We start from the raw sequence: 16,898 nt of genomic DNA, 5'->3' as shown, positions 1-16,898 counted from the left end.
TGCCTTTTTGCCCTCCTTTTGAAAAAAGTTTTTTTAAAAAAAATTTTTAAAACTTTCCAGCTCTGTACACCATCGTTCATTTAAACAGATGGGTATACTATAATAGTCTAACTGGAAGTTAATTTTCATCCTGTTTCTTACAGCCTTTTAGAGTTTTTTTTATGTACAGTCCTTAAACTAATCACAGCAGTTTTTAAATTGGTATTGTCTTGGATTCTAACTCTGTATTTCTGCTCCACAGCACTTTGTCCCAATTGAGCTGCATTACCAGCCAGAAAGCTCGCCAACAATTTCTGATGTCTTTTTGTGAGGAGCCATCAAGTCCTGCCCTATTGTTATGAAGCTTATTATCCCCTCTCTTTTCTTTATCATCTGTATTAATGTATCTTATAACCTAAGGAGACGGGTCTAGTCGTGGATACTTCAAGAGCTTGACTCACTGTGCTTCAGGGTACATTACCAATAGGATAGCTGCTTTTCAATTTTGTTATAATTGAAAAGCTGTGTTTTGTCTACATAATACTCGAGCTGCTCCGCTTGTATAAGAGAACATTTTGTGATTTATCAACTACATATAAACTGCCTAATTAGCACAAGTATGCTCAAGGCATAACCTGCTTTTGGTTGATTTCATAACTGTATAAATTGTCTAATGTTCAAAATATACTCTCCCTTCAATCAGAACTGATGTGCACTCTGTCATGAAGACTTTCATTTTTGATTGAGAATTCTAGCATCAATCTGTCTTGTGCTGCTGTCCCTTTTTTAAGGTCTCCAGCTATAAACAACAGAATTAATCTTACTCCTTCATGTTTGAACTCTCATAGTTAGCACTCACACCCTTTTTAACCAGTTAGTTTGGACTTTTATTGTGGGGTTTTATTTTCTAAAATTTGTGATATCAAAAAGATATGATTAGAAAAGATTGTTTAGTCTCACTGTAAAGTGAGATATGTTGCTGAGTCTTTTCATCTTGCACTCATCAGGACAAATGCAAGAATGCCAAATTTCAAACAATCACATCAATTTAAATTCTGATCAACCAAGGCATTGTCACAGAGAAAGCAGTGGGAACTATGGGCTCCCCTATGGTTCAACATACCAAATAATCAGCACCCTTTCTTCCCATAGTATAAATTGTTTCAATAATTTGAAATTTTGGCATTCTAATGTTTGTCCTGATGAGTGCAAGACCAAAAAGCTTCAGCAAACATGTCTTTTTCTTTTCACCAAGTTTCAAGAAATGTTACTGCAAATTTTTGCCCTTGCTTGTTTAAATATCACAGTGCTCTGGAAGTTTCACAGTCTTGAATTGCATCAATTAAATGAAATGTTCCCCATAAACAGCAGGCAGAAATATGATTACTGCCACACAATTAAGGAAAGCTCTTGGCTCATCTGATTTTATCTGCAGTATAAAGGCAAGCTTTTTATTCACAATAATTTGTCTTTTACTCCACCACCAAACCACCATGAATTCAAATTAGGGGAAAAAAAGTACTTGTTCCCCATCTTTGCATTGTTTGATATGACTGCAAGCAATTAATGGGCATCATTTTGCATCAGTGCTAATTTCTGTTATGGTAATGTGGACCTGACATAAACCTTAAACCTTTTCTCTCAACTAGGATTGAGTTTTACTACTTCTGACAATTCCAATTAACAATTTACTGAAGTATATGACCTAATAATTTGGATATCAGTAAAGCTGTTCCACTACACTTTTTGGATTGAAAATATTCAGGTCCCGAGTTCAACCCTTGATGCTTGGTTAGGCACTTGTAGAACCTTAACTTGCACACCAAATTGAAATACTGAACTGTTTTGAGCTTTAAATGGTTGGTTTGTCTATTAGCATTTCCTATGTTACCTCGGGTCGCTACAATTCTGGTTGACCCTGTTCATATCAAACATCACTTTAGGATTTGGTGTGTGATGTGCCTTTCCTGCAGCTAAGATTCTCCATTTATCTGGACTCCGGCCTGGCACCGATACACACTGGCCTGCCTACACCAGTGGTTGGGTTCTTTTGTAGCCAACAAGCCCGAGAGTGGGACTTGGGGGGGTTAAAAAAAGGATCTTCCAGCTCGGAGGCAGAAGAACTGCCCAGTTTAGCTCTTTTATTTCAAACTTTAAACACCTTTCTGTAGATGAACCATTCCAATATTGTGTATTCTACTTTTAATCTTTGCATTACAGAGAAAACGACACTGTAGCCTAACTCTCTACTGTAGGATAGTTTTAGAATTTCTTAATTGAAACATTCAGATTTTCCATTCAAATTGTACTACCTTATTGTAAATGTGTCCACTAAATCTGATAATTTATCTGCAAAGTTTACCTTTCATCTTTAATGATCTCGTGATTGCCTTTGTAGACTATTATGCCTACGCTGGTCCGTTAAGGACTTTTGTATGCCATGTACATTTTTGTATATGTAATTACTATGCAAATAAAGCTTTATTGTGTATTTATTTATTTGCTTCTTTGTACTACTTTTGAAATTGGTTGTATTTGTGAAGCCTGGTTTACATTGCCGAATTGTACCAATTGGTAGTCACTGTAAAAAGATATCAGTTCTGGTATACGTTTTTGTCTTTGCTTTTTTTTGAAAAATAAATGTCTAAAAATTATAACTACCATTTATTGAAGGGCCAAGATTTGATCCCTGCTTTGTCTTGACGTAAACCAGCCTTACCTGTTGAATCAGCAGTTTGATATATCAATGCATATTTTCTCTTTCATTCCCACTTGGATTGATGGAGGGGGTGTTAATGGTAAATCACCACAAGTTAGCTTTAATTCAGCTACTTACTAAGAAATCTCACAGACAATCCAGTACTGAAACAATGATTTACACTTTATTGCATCTAGCAACCAAAATAAGACCCCCTCAGGTAAATAAGCTAAGCCTCACAAACCAACTTAGCTATTATCCAATTAAAGGAGGAATCTGGCCAGGATTCCAACCAAAAGCATCTGTCTCCAAGTGTCCAGGGTTCGATCCTTGTACAGTGTTGTTCTTCGAAGTTCTGCTAAAGGGGGAGATCTCATGTTGAATCCTTAGACCGAGGGAGGAACATCTGTATATGTGTGATATTGATGGTTTCTTAAAGTCCTTTCATCCAAATTACAACAAGTCTGCAGCTTGCCACCTTATCAGAAGTAGCTTCTTTGTTCCATGTTACATTTGGCCTTAACTGTCTGTTTGAAGTCCCATCTTTCCTGCAATTAACTCTTAACTTCTTCAAGCAAATCCTTGTCCTTTGTGGCAATAAAGCATCCAGTTCATATCACAGGTGTCAAAGCAGTTTTGTTTATGTAATCTCAACTCCCTCCTTTCCAAGATCTGACTAATTGCTTTCAATTCCTGTATAAGTTTGTCCTTGTTTTTAATAGGAGTTCTGGTTCAGTTTAGGTTTTTTCACTTGGATCTTTTAACTGGGATATGAACTCCTAGCCCTCTGACTCCAGTGAGGTGCAGCACACTCAGCAGCAAGGAAGGCATCAAAGAGAACTCTGATCATATACTTGTCCTGCTGCATCTGTTCAAGCCGCAACTAATTTACCACAAAATGACAATCGAATTTCCATTCTGTGGTGTTCAAATTTTTAAAAATTTGTTCATTTAATCTATTTTCTAATCAACCTGTTCAGAAATGGTATTGCACACCACTGGAGCAGGTGGGGCTTGAACGTGGACCTCCCAGCCCAGGGTTAGGCACAGTATTTAATTATGTGCACCTTGTATCTGTTGAGTAGTTAGTTAAGACTGGATGTGGTGACTGAGGAAAAAGAAGGTAGATTGCAGGCAAGCAGCTAATAAGCATTAGAGAAGACATAAAGTTATAGAGTTGTACAGCACGGAAACAGACCCTTTGGTCCAACACGTCCATGCCGACCAGATGTCCTAAATTAATCTAGTCCCATTTGCCAGCATTTGGCCCATATCCTTAAACCATTCCTATTCATATATTCATCCAGATGCCTTTTAAATGTTGTAATTGTACCAGCCTCCACCACTTCCTCTGGCAGCTCTTTCCATACACGCACCACCCTCTGCATGAAAACATTGACCCTTAGGTCTGTTTTATATCTTTCCCCTCTAACCTTAAACCAATGCCATTTAGTTTTGGATTCCTCTACCCTGGGGAAAAAGAATTTTAGCTATCCACCCTGTCCATGCCCCTCATGATTTTATAAACCTATATAAGGTCACCCGTTATCCTCCGACACTCCAAGGAAAATAGCCCTAACCTATTCCGCTTCTCCCTGTAGCTCAAACCCTCCAACCCCAGCAACAACCTTGTAAATCTTCTCTGCACCCTTTCAAGTTTAACATCTTTCCCATAGCAGGGAGACCAGAACTGAACGCAATATGCCAAATGTGGCCTAAGCAATGCCTTTGTACAGCTGCAACATGACCTCACAACTCCTATACTCCATGCACTGACCAATAAAGGCAAGCGTACCAAACGCATTCTTCACTATCTTATCTACCTGTGACTCCACCTTCAAAGAACTACAAACCTGCAATCCAAGGTCTCTTTGCTCAGCAACACTCCCCAGGACCTTACCATTAAGTGTATAAGTCCTGCCCTGATTTGCCTTTCCAAAATGCAGCACCTCACATTTATCTAAATTCCATTTAAAAGCATTGAATAAAACTTTTACACAGAGATAACTTGAAGTGTATCCTCTCTGCAGATCTCTGAGGCATAAAACTCATTCAAGCTGAGCTGTCAGGGAGCCCAGATTTACCAGAATCCCTTATCACAGCCCTGGTGGCTGGGATCTATTATAAAACAAATAGTATGACCCACGGAGTATTAAGATAATGTGGTCTTTTGAGCCAAACAACCTTCTTTCACACTACGTACTATGAAATCCTATTCTTTGTCTCTCTGACCTATTTGTATCCTATTTTATGCTTGCCTGTACTACTCTGTGTTGTCACTTAAGGTCCTTCCGATAAAAGCAACAAGATTTGTTTGGAGATACCTAATTAAATGACAGCACAAGGATATGTATTTCAAACAGACTATATTCTTAGACGTTTCCAAGGATTATGAAGAATGCAAAACAAATTTGCAAAGGAAGAATGTATTTTAAAAGTGTGAAAGACCAACTCTCAGCAGCAAGACAACGTTCCATCTCTTGCTTGTTCAACATGCATTAGGGCTTTAACTCCAACCAATTTATTTACTCTTCATAAACACAGTAAACTGTTCTGAGCATAAAGTGATCATAATTACTAATCATATGCTATTGGGACTTGTCTCTTCGTCCTGCTGAGGTCTGTCCACGTTTCGTCTCCGTAACCACGTGGATCATTTTGCATGGAGATTATCTACACGCTTCGAAATGTGTAGTGACTGTAATTAAGTTGGGTTGCCAGAAGATGGTGCTGGTCGCAATCTTTTCTTTAAAAACTTTCTGGCCTCTACCCTGCTTTTTTTTACAACTGGACATTGCCTGTACCCAAGGTACTAATCTGTGTTGTTCTATGTTCTATAAATGGTGCGTGTTTGTAAACTTTAAATAACTTTCCGTAATAGAAATTTGTTTTAATTATTTACATGAAAATATAATTGAAAAATGTGGCTAATGTATATGAAAAATTTAAAATGTGTATCTATCTCAAATTCTGTCTCCCATAACTGTGCTATTAAGAAGAAGACTAAATATTTATCACAGAATAACTTGTGCTCTGCATTGTAGATGAGAAGTTTTCAATTCCCCAACTCATCAGTCAGCTGTCTGCCTTGAAATTCTGAAGTAAGTTCATGGGTTTTAAGACACTAGCCAACTGGTTTTGGTAGAGGTATTTACTAACTTCAGGTAGATTTCACAGACTGTCATTTCAGGTACCATGGTGTATTAGCTTAAGGGAAGAAGGTGGCGTAGCAGTAATGTCACTGGATTAGTGATCCAGAGTACTGTTCTGGGAAGACCTTCTCATGGGCCTGCTCCTGGCCCTGGCTAAAGTGGCCATCGACAGGTCCAGGCAGCAGGACATGCAGGGGCTTGTAGTTCCTGACTGCATGTCCCCAGGTGCCCTTGGAGAAGGAGCATGTGGTATGCACCAATAATTCAATGCCTTTAATTACTCTAGCAAGATGTTCACATGTATTGCAGATAGAGGTGTAATCACCATCTCACAATACTACCTCTGTTGCTTTACGAGTAAAGAAAGACAGATGCTAAAGTACAGCATTAAGCATTGTGTTAGCATCATAACAATAGAAGAAATTTCTCACAAACATCCACAATTTACATTAATTAAATATGTGCTATCTGGTTGTTGACCCAACAGTTTCTGTTTATTTACACTATCTAAATCCTTCATGATTTAAGCACTTAACTCCTTTTTGTATGTAGATCCTTCAAAAACCTGTGTGTAGTTGACTAAAGATTCTGGCAGAAAACTATGAAAGCTTAAGAAAGCTTGACCCTGCTTTTTTTAAATTCACTCATGGGATATGGGCATCGCTGGCTTGGCCAGCATTTCTTGCCCATCCCTAGTTGCCCCCTTGAGAAGGTGGGGGTGAGCTGCCTTCTTGAACCGCTGCAGTCCACGTGCTGTAGGTAGACCTACAATGTCCTAAGGGAGGGAATTCTAGGATTTTGACTCAGCAACAGTGAAGGAACAGCGATATATTTCCAAGTCAGGATGGCGAGTGGCTTGGAGAGGAACTTGGATGGGGTGGTGTTCTCATGTATCTGCTGCCCTTTTCCTTTGAGGTTGAAGTGGTCATGGGTTTGAAAAGTGATGTCAGAGGAGCCTTGGTGAATTTCCTGTCACTATTGGTAGCTTAAGTGTTTTACAAGATTCTCTCTCTGCTCAAATGCAACATTGTCAAATTCTCGCCTCTTCCTCTCAAGACATTGCTCTTTATTCTGTTACCTTCTCTATTGATATCTATGGCTCCTCAGAAGACTTTGACCTTTGTCCTTGTGTGAGGCGATTCCAGCTTCTGCAGACAATAAGCAGGAACTCCTGATTCTCATGAGCAATGTTGCCTGCTCTATCCAGCAGTCAGAACCACTTCTATACGAGCAGCCCCGAAGGCAAGGAGTCTGTTGCACACTAATATTTCTCAGCAAATTCTCAAACACCAATGATCGGCATGTATGTAAAAACATATGAAATGCAGCTTGCAATGTGAAGCTGAAGGAACACAGCAGGGCCAGGCAGCATCAGGGGAGCAGAAAAGCTGACGTTTCGGCTCAGGACCCTTCTTAATTCAGTATCATTTTATAGGCTTTTCAATCAGTACTTTTAAAGGGTGGAACAATGTTACAAGCGGAATCTTCCCAGCCCCTGAACAACGTGGGCAATGGCAAGTCAATTTGAAAAACATAGCGAGATTGGAAAAATTAGATTCGTGATTATTGACAGAAAAAGGTCCGATTTTCCACCCAAGGTTTTAATGTTGACATGGGAGCAGCAAGAGGCCTATTTGCATGCATTAGCACCTCACTATTACCTAACCGCACCTCATTTTAATGCAGTTTGCTATTATCCCAGGCAGCAAAGATCAACTAGACAGCAACGATTCCCAACATGAAAGTCTGACTTGAGTACTTGGCAACTCCAGCTTGCCACTTGTTCCTCTGGGCCTCCACCTTGGACAGAATTCTTTGGAGGTTGGCATCAGACACACTCACCAGCCTTACCACCTCATCATGGCATATCTCTGACTTACTTGGAATACAGTTCACCACTTTAATAGTGTACCTTGGAACTTGTTGACATCTTTCACTGTAATGCTGCTGCTCGGCCATTTTGTGCATAGGAACAGGCAGCCATCTCATGCATTGGGACCAGGTGTATCTCGAGGCTCTTTGCTTGGTCTCTTAGCACTCATTCAATTTGCCTCTACTTGGATGCTCATTGTATCTCTGGTTGCCTTTTTGTGCGTTGCTGTTTCATTCAGAACATAAAGGCTCACATAGCTTCTGTATTGCCTTGCCATTTAACTCAGACACAAAGCAAGGCAGCTGGTTATGGTTGTCAGCAACGAACAGCCAAGGGGGTGGACGTGTTGCTGTATGGTACCATGCTACAGTTTGTACTAGCAGTTTACACGGAAAACATTGTGAGTGTCCTTCAACCAAATGGCCATGTCTCAAAGTCTATGCAGAGTAGTCTTCAGTCAAGGGTGACTGTTGTCAGTCAGGGTGTCCCATCACAGTCACTCAAGGCTATCATATGCTCTTAGCCCAGGGGATTGGACATGGTAATTCATGCTTTCAGCATCCAGCGTTCTATAACATTACCGTCCAGGGAGCAGGTCACTATAGGTTCTGTACATCCTGTGCAACTAATCTGGGGACTAATGCTAAGTTGGTCAGGGACTGCACACAAATCAGGGGCTTCAGTTAGTTGGGGCTGTCCATCCTTTTCGGTCGGGTGAGGGTGAACCACTATCAGTCCTGAGGGACAGTCCGCCCACTGAAAGTCAAAGGAATTACGGGGGCTACTGTGATGGTGGCTGATAACAGTCTCCTTCTGAAGAGGAAGACGAGGACACTGACATCATATTCAGCATGATCAAGCTTCAACAAGTCTTCCAGGATTTAATTAACTGTAGCTTCCAACTGATGTGAGTTAGGCGAGGTCATCATTCATTGCTTATAAATTTGTTGTTGTTGAAGAGCAAACAGCCTGTGTTTGTTCCCAGAAGCAAATGCAGCTTTTCTGCTTGTTTTATTTCTTCACTCTTCCAGTTGTTCAATAGAAGTTAAATTTATAAACTGACGGCTTTGCAACATGTGATGTTACAACAAGATGTTATGCTATATTGGGCATTAGGGAAAGAGGAACACTTCTTTGGACAAACTCCTAAGATGGTAACAAAAACAGAAATTGCTGGAAAAACACAGTTCTGAGGAAGGGTCACTAGACCCGAAACATTAACTCTGTTTTCTCTCCACAGATGCTGGCAGACCTGCTGAGTTTTTTCCAACAATTTCTGTTTTTGTTTCTGATTTCCAGCATCCAAAGTTCTTTGGGGTTCATTTTTGTCCTAACATGGTACGCTATGAGGGATGAGTGTCCTCTGTACCATTATTCTTGAAGCTGCAATAACGCTGACAGGCGAGCAGACAGAGGATGATGTAAAGAGCAATAAATTTACTGTTGTGAGATTCTATTTCCAATGAAGTGTCACCAATGCCTATGTGCCCTCAGAAACTTTTCTTTTTTGTTACCTTCCCACTCTGTGCAGGGCTATGTGTGGCTGTCAGAGTTTGCTCTGGTGCACAGCTGGGTTTTAAATATGGTGCCAGCAGCAGAAATCCTGGAAGATCTGGGCAATAGTATGACTGCAGCGCATAGGATTGCGGTGCACACATAGCGAAGTGAGTAAATGGAGAATTGCGTGAGATAACTCTCTGCAGCTCACAGAGAGAAACCCTCCACAAAACCCCCCAAATTGACAGGTAGGTGATTTTTGATAAAATTCAGCTTTCAAGGTCCAAAGGATTCAGACACTTTCACCAGCTATCTCCATACACTCTGGTCTGTTTTAAACCTTATATTGAATGAGGACAAGAAAAGTAAATGGTGAAAATGTGAGTGTGGGACCAATTGGAGCTCTTTCAGAGACCCACCACGTCCACAATGGGCTGAATGACCTCCTTCTGAGCGATATGATTTCATTAAACTTTTACAACTAAGGGAGAGGCAATGGCCTAGTGGTATTATCGTTGGACTGTTAATCCAGAGACCCAGATAACTTTCTGGGGAACCTGGGTTCGAATCCCATCATGGCAGATGGTGGAATTTGAATTCAATAAAATATCTGGAATTAAGAGTCTAATGATGACTGTGAATCCATTGTCAATTGTTGGAAAAACCCATCTGGTTCACGAATGTCCATTAGGGAAGGAAACTGCCATCCTTACCTGGTCTGGCCTACATGAGACTCCAGACCCACAGCAATGTGGTTGACTCTTAACTGCCCTCTGGGCAATTAGGGATGGGCAATAAATGCTGCCTAGCCAGTGACACCCTCATCTCGTGAATGAATAAAGGAAACAAAAAAACTTGTAGATTTCCCCCATTTTAATATCATTCTCCACTTTTGTTTCTGTTAATCAGTGATGGAAAACAGTCCCATTTATCCACAGCAGTACAGGATGTTGGTGAGGCCGCAGTTAGAGTACTGTGTATAGTTTTGGTCTCTGTACATAAGAAAGGATATACTGACATTAGAGACTGTTCAAAGCAGATTCATCAGGTTGATCCCTGGGATGAAGGGGTTGACGTATCAAGAACTGCGAAACAGGTTAGGTCTTCGCTCATTACAGTTAAGAAGAATGAGAGGTAATCTTATTGAAACATACAAGACTCTAACGGTGTTTGACAGGGTAGATACTGAGAAGGTATTTCCACTAGTGGGGGAATCTCAAACTAGGGAACATAGTTACAGATTAAGGGGAGACTCATTTAAAACTAAGATGCAGAGGAATTTCTTCTCCCTGAGTATAGTGAATGTCTGGAATTCTCCACCCGAGAGTGTTGTAGAGGCTAGATCAAGGAAAGTATTTAAAGAGGAAATAGATTTTTTTAAAAAATATCAAGGTGTTGAGAGCTATCATGAGCTGGCATGAAAGAGGAATTGAGGCCTGGGGCAGATCAGCATGATTTTATACATTGGCAGTACCGGCTCGAGAGACTGAATGGCCTATTCCTGCTCCTATTTCTTATGTTCTTGTGTTCTCATTGAAGACATAGGGAGAAAATCCCTAATGTTTGTGATACAAAAGAATAGTTCCAGTCACAAAATCCAGTTTTCTGTTTGTAGTTAGAAGTGCACGTCCAGAGACAACACATACAATGAATTGGCTACCAACAATCACTGGACACTGTCTGCTGAAAAATGATGCAACTAACATGGCTGAGGCCAACTCTGGATCCATGTCCATGGTTGGATTCTCAGCAGGATCACTCGATTGGGACCATGCATGGGAATTATAGATGACATTTTGCACAGGACCGTGAAAGCACTTGGTCATGTTCACTGTAGATCAGATGAGATCAGTTATCTCAGAATAGACCAGACTAGTGGAAAACATTTTCCTGGTCTGTATTACTGAGGGACTCATTGCACAGCTCAGAGGACTGGTTTCATTTCCACATTAAGCTTGCTTTGGGAAGCAATTTGGAATTAAATCAAATTTAGAAGTTGCATGTAAATGGAGAAATACTTGGCAGTTGGGAAACTGTAGAACAATATTTTCACATGTCTGCAGCACATGTTTCTTGTTCAGGTTTTTCCTGTCTCTGACAAGTGATTTGTGACCGAAACAGCTGTTAATCGAACAATTAATAAATGAAACAAATGTAAAGAAAGTGAAGACAGGCTTTTCAAAGAAATAACGTCCTCAAATAAACACTCAAAGTCTGGGGAATATGCAAGATGTTAAAAATGACTGAGAGTCCCTGGAAAACAACTCAGTTTTCCTATCTCCTCCCAACTGTTTCATTGCTTCTTCTCTGTACTTTTCTATGTTATTTGTTTAATTCACATCCCAGCTTTTTTCCAACTCTTGCTGCATATGGCTGAATACTAGCAGTCCTCTAGGAACTATTTGTATAAACTTAGTGTGGGAAAACTGAAGAAATTCAAATAGTCCAAAGCCAATCAGCCTAAATGTCATTATCAAATCAATGTTGATGCACAATATATTATGTAATTAAGCCTATATGTGTCTTAATGAATGTCCATGAAACAGACCTAGTGTTGACGGTTTGATCCTCTGCCTCTATTAACACAGTGACTTTGAGGGTGGTTCTGTGCTACCTAAGAGCATTGCAGTGACATGGGGTCAGCATACTGTACAAAATGTGACAAGTGGTACAGGGCACAATTTAGGAAACAATTTTTCAGAGTCCTTTCTTTTGTTACAATCTGTTTGAACACACAGCATATCAATTGTTTGTTTCTTTTCCTCTGAGTCAGCAAACTAGACAGAAAAAAAATAAAAATGCAATGGACTTTAAGCAAAGAGAGAAAAAAAATCTTTCCAGAAATTAGAGCTGTCAGAACAATGGGTATAAGCCACAGGGTCAGAGGAAAGTGGTGTGTCTGGATTTAGCTGATGTGATTTTTTTTTTGCTTTTCTTTGTTCTGTTTGCAAAAGGGGGATAACACTGAGTTTATCAAGAGGCAGTCAAAAACACTGGGCTTTTGCTGATCTTGTTCATGCTAGAAGTCAAAGCTCTGCCAGCACAGCAGATCTGTGAGTGATAGCTACCGTTTATTGTTCATAACAGTGGCCTTGCATTTCAGATGCTGATTTTGAGAATTACTGTTCCATGACAACAGTCAGCACATGATGTAGCTATGGATGCAGCATGGACACCAGAAAAGAGACTTTACATTATAGCCACTTCCATTTCTTTTTAAGGTTAACAAGTGTTCAAGAAAATTTTCTAGATCAGTATGTTTCTACTAAGTTTAACCTCCGTAGTGGAAAACTTTTAGAAATGGTAATTTGGGACATCTGTGGATTAAGTGAGGAAAGCCAGCACATGTCTATTAAGGGAAAATTGTGTTTAGCTAACTTGATTGAGATTTTGATGTGGCTCATAGTTTATATGTTTCATAAAGAAGGTTGATGAGGGTAATGCAGTTAATGTGGTGTACATGGACTTCCAAAAAGCATTTGCGAAAGTGGCACATAACAGGCTTACCCGCAAAGTTTAAGCCCATGGAAAAGAAAGGACAGTGGTAGCATGGATATGAATTCAGCCAAATAACAGGAAACAGGAAGTGGTATTGAATGGCTGTTTGTCAGCCTGGAAGAATGTATATAGTGTGGTTTCCCAAGGATCAATGTTTAGAATCATTGCTTTTCTTGATCTGTATTAAGAATCTAGTCTTTGATGTAAAGGGTATAATTTAAAAATGTGTGGATGATCCAAAAATTCAAAGTATAGTGATCTGTAAGAAGGATAGTGATAAACTTCAAGAGGTCATAGACAGGTTGGTGAACAAATGCCAAATGATATTTAGTGCAGAGAAGTGTGAAGTGATTCAATTTGGTAGGAAGAATGAGGACAGGAAATATAAAATAAAGAACACACTTCTAAAGAGTGTGCAGGAGCGGAGGGACTGGAGATGTATGTTAGACAAATAATTGAAGGTGGTTGGGCAGGTTGAGGAAGTGGTTACTATAAGTGATGTTCAATGGGGTATTTCAGGAACCTACCAACAGAGTGAAAACAGTTTGTGCAACCCTTCAGCTCCTTTTGCTTTGTCCCCAAAGCTTTTATTCCTGCCCATCGATCCCAACCAAAAACAAGCATTATGCCAAGCATCTTTCTCCTCACAGACAGTAATATCACAAAGAACTGTGATCACAGCTGGCACTAAACTTAAGGAAGAACATGACAACATTGAAGAGGATGCAAAGAAAAACCTACAAGATGATTCCGGAGATGAGGGACTTCAGCAGCAAGGATTGAGCCACTTAGGGCTGTTCTTCTTGGAGAAGAGAAAGTTGAAAGGAGATTTAACAGAAGAATGCAAACTTTGGAGAGAATGGACAACTGTTTGCATTGGCTGAAGGGTCAAGAACTAGGTTGAAGATGAATGGCAAAAGAACCAAAGGTGTCATGAGGAAAACCATTTTTATGCAGGGAGTGGTTACAATCTATGGTGCTTTACCAAAGAGTGCAATGGAAGCAGAGGCAGTTCGAGCTATCAAAGGAGTAATTGATAATTATCTGTAAAGAAGAAAAAAATGCAGGACTCCAGGTTAGAAGAGTGGGGACCAATATTCTCCGACACCTGCTCTGAGGGTCTGTGCACGGCAATCGATGTGCCAATACCATTCGCAGCATTGACTTCCAGTTCCACAAGCTGCTGCAGTCCTTGGAACTCAGAGGCCGATGCAAACAAAAACAAAATTAGCAGGAACGCTGGTGGGGGCTGGGTATGTTGCACATGCAGACAGCCAGCACTGAGACTATAGGTCAAACAGCTTTCTTCTGTATTGCAAATCTTCATTGATTTTACAAACCATCGCTCCTGCATTTTTCAGATTCTGTGTCATAAGGCAATCACTACAGCTAATGCACAAAATGCCCAGACTCCTGTGGCCTATTCTAAACTGGAGTGGCAGTTTTAATAACAGTCCATGACGAAGGTAGGTAGTTCTACACTGAGAGTTAGTTCTTAAGATCTCCTTCTGTGCTTTAAGAACTGTAGAATCATAAATCAAACTTAGTATCGAAAGAATCAAGAACCAACATGTAACCCTGTCTTACATTTCAATTTCACTTTTTGAAATCTTTTTCAAAGTGTTTCAAACAGGAAGATTGTTTCCTCACCGTTTGAAAAGATACATGAACTTGGATATATATGTACTGTGTTCCAGATTTCTCACCACACAAACCACTAACAATAACGGACACTTGTAACATACACCAAGTATTACACAATGAATTCTGTATCTCTTATGATGTTATAAGTAGATGTTTGATATCACAACATCTTTCGCTTGTATTATACTGCAAAGTTCAAATTTTAGTCTGCTATCGAGAAATGTCAGGTTACCACAAATTGATTTCTTTTTTTGACTGCAACATGAATTTATATTATGCTTGAGAAGTAAGGTTCCAGGGCTTGCTGAAGTAAAACAATGCAAAATGCTGGAAATTTGAAATTTAGACAGAAACGTTAGAAATATTCAACAGGTCAGGCAGCTACTGTGGGAAAAGAAACAGTTCACATCTCAGGTTGGTGACCATTCATCAGAACTTGACAAATTGTGCAAGTTAAAATGTGTTAGTAACGGACAAGTAAAGATATAAAAGAGCAGCCTGGGCAATGGCAAGAAAGCTAAGAGAACATGGCAACAATGAAAAAAAACAAATTGCTCATATTGAGGAAAAAAAAGTCAATGTTTCCCCTTAGAGGGTTTCAATGCTGAGTTTTGAATCTTCCTAAAGAGAGGTGACCTATTAGTTCCATGTATTTGCATCTCATTATTAGCTAGACTCACCTCTTTTCTGTGCAGTTCCCAATTCTCCCCTCCTTCCTTGAGAAACTCGATGGTGGGAGTTCCTGAAATGAAAATCAAAGAAATTAACCAGTGGCAGCAGCTTGCTTCTGTGGGTCTCTGGACAACTCCACCCTCGCTACTCAGTTCCCCCTATGCTCCATGTCCTCTTCTACGCTATGTCCATAAAAGTGGGCATTGCCAAGCCACCAGCCTCACCACATCATCACGACTGCCTTCTCACGCCACTTCAGCCCTTTGGAACTTCATTTGGAACTCAGGGATGCTTATGACTTGTATAATTCTGACAGGTTATTTTGCACACAGGGATACACGCGCATTTCATGCATCGACACACAGTGCATCTTACGGCTCTTTGCTTATCTTCTTAGCATTCACTCGCTTTGCACTTACTGGGGGCTGCCAGCCTCTGGCTGCCATTGCTTTTGAAGCACAGAAAGAGATGCAGGCAGCTTGTCATGATGGGGAGCACGAAAGAAAGCGTTAGATATGTCCCATACAGCACACTGTCACACCCACAACATGAGCCAGCAGCTTCCACAGCAAACTCACTGAATATGCTTCAACTAAATGGCAATGTCTACAAATCAAAGGGGAACAAGTCCTTAGTGGAGTGAAGGGCTATCACAGTCAGTCAAGAAGTTCATCCGATCTCAGTCCAGAGGATGGGCCATGGTCACTCCTATGGATTTGGGTATGAACTGTCAGGGGCTTGACTGGGGCAGTCCATGTGTTTATGGGGAAAATGGGAAGTTCGAGTTGATTACAACAGCGTGACTGAGCCCAACAACAACAGTAGCCTCCAGCAGCTACTGTACAGCCTCCAGAGGGAAAAGCAGCATGTGCAGATTATCCAAGGAGACAGAACAGTGAACTAGACCCCTGAATCTACTGGTCTCACTGTCATCGTCATCTACAGTTCTCAGGAATCAAGCAAAGATGGGGACTAAGAATAACCCAGGCCATCATCACTGAACTGGATCATCAAATTTTGCTGGAACAGACTTTCCCCTTGGAAGAAGTGAATGATCATCCCATCCTGGTGCCCATCAAGATTACATCTGCCCTGAAGGGTTATGCCAGCAGCTTGTTCCAAGGAACAACTGGAGACAGCTGGGGCATCTCCCAGTCCTTGATCCAAAATGGATCTGGGCTATCCTGATGATACCAGGTTGTATCCTTCCTATACAATGAGGTGAGTGAAACAACTCAGGCACTGGGACTGTCCAATATTGATAGCTTCCCCCAACACCCAGGCACTATAGACTGCAGATTTTGAGACCTCAGACCTATCACCTTCCTGCAGCACACATCAATGGAAAAGCCTTCAACTCCATCAATGTCCAGCTTAACTCAGACCAATCATGCAAAATTTCAGCGCTGTCCACCAGGTATCCTGTAGGGTGCCATGATGTGTACGTACTGGAAAACTCTCAGGTTCCTGTATCATGAAGATGAGATCTTGATGCCAAGACCACTCCAGTGGGCCATGCATTATAACCCAGAAAGAGTGGCCGCATCATTACTGTTCACAATTGGAGCAGATGAAAGTGGGACGGGGTTGCTGGATGCAGAATAAATGGGGCATCGAGAGCAATCCTCTAACAAGGAAAATCAGGGGGACTTCTAGGAGACTATGATAGAGCAATGCACCTCAATGTGCAAGGTCAGATACAGCCTATTAAAACCCCTTAGCATGAATGAGATGTTCTTTTTTCTCATATGGCATGCAGTCCCTACAGCCAACAGTACACGGAAACCTGGATTTTTCTGTACTTCTTGAACTTTGCTGAATAAATGTTTCCTTACCCATATGATTGATTGTATGCATGGTATCTTTGGGCTGATCCCACCTTAAA

General features: G+C 40.6%; 1 protein-coding gene and 1 long non-coding RNA gene across 2 annotated transcripts in view; one reads left to right on the top strand and one right to left on the bottom strand.

The window, feature by feature from the left end:
* Positions 1 to 2,533, top strand: part of LOC109921491 — a 52,513-nt gene extending 49,980 nt beyond the window's left edge. The window contains exon 16 of the mRNA XM_048618908.1: positions 242 to 2,533. Within this exon, the coding sequence (XP_048474865.1) occupies positions 242 to 310 (69 nt within the window). The 3' untranslated portion in view covers positions 311 to 2,533. The remainder of the gene's footprint in view (positions 1 to 241) is intronic.
* The window catches only part of LOC125487428, a 66,690-nt gene that overhangs the window by 1,949 nt on the left and 47,843 nt on the right, over positions 1 to 16,898 (bottom strand). The window contains exon 2 of the long non-coding RNA XR_007265890.1: positions 15,022 to 15,083. This is a non-coding gene — a long non-coding RNA (uncharacterized LOC125487428). The remainder of the gene's footprint in view (positions 1 to 15,021; positions 15,084 to 16,898) is intronic.

This window comes from Rhincodon typus, chromosome 41 (genome assembly GCF_021869965.1).
Source record: "Rhincodon typus isolate 14 chromosome 41, sRhiTyp1.1, whole genome shotgun sequence".
Lineage (NCBI taxonomy): Eukaryota > Metazoa > Chordata > Chondrichthyes > Orectolobiformes > Rhincodontidae > Rhincodon > Rhincodon typus.
Note: the sequence above shows the minus strand (reverse complement) of the source record. Positions and strands in the feature narration are given on the sequence as shown.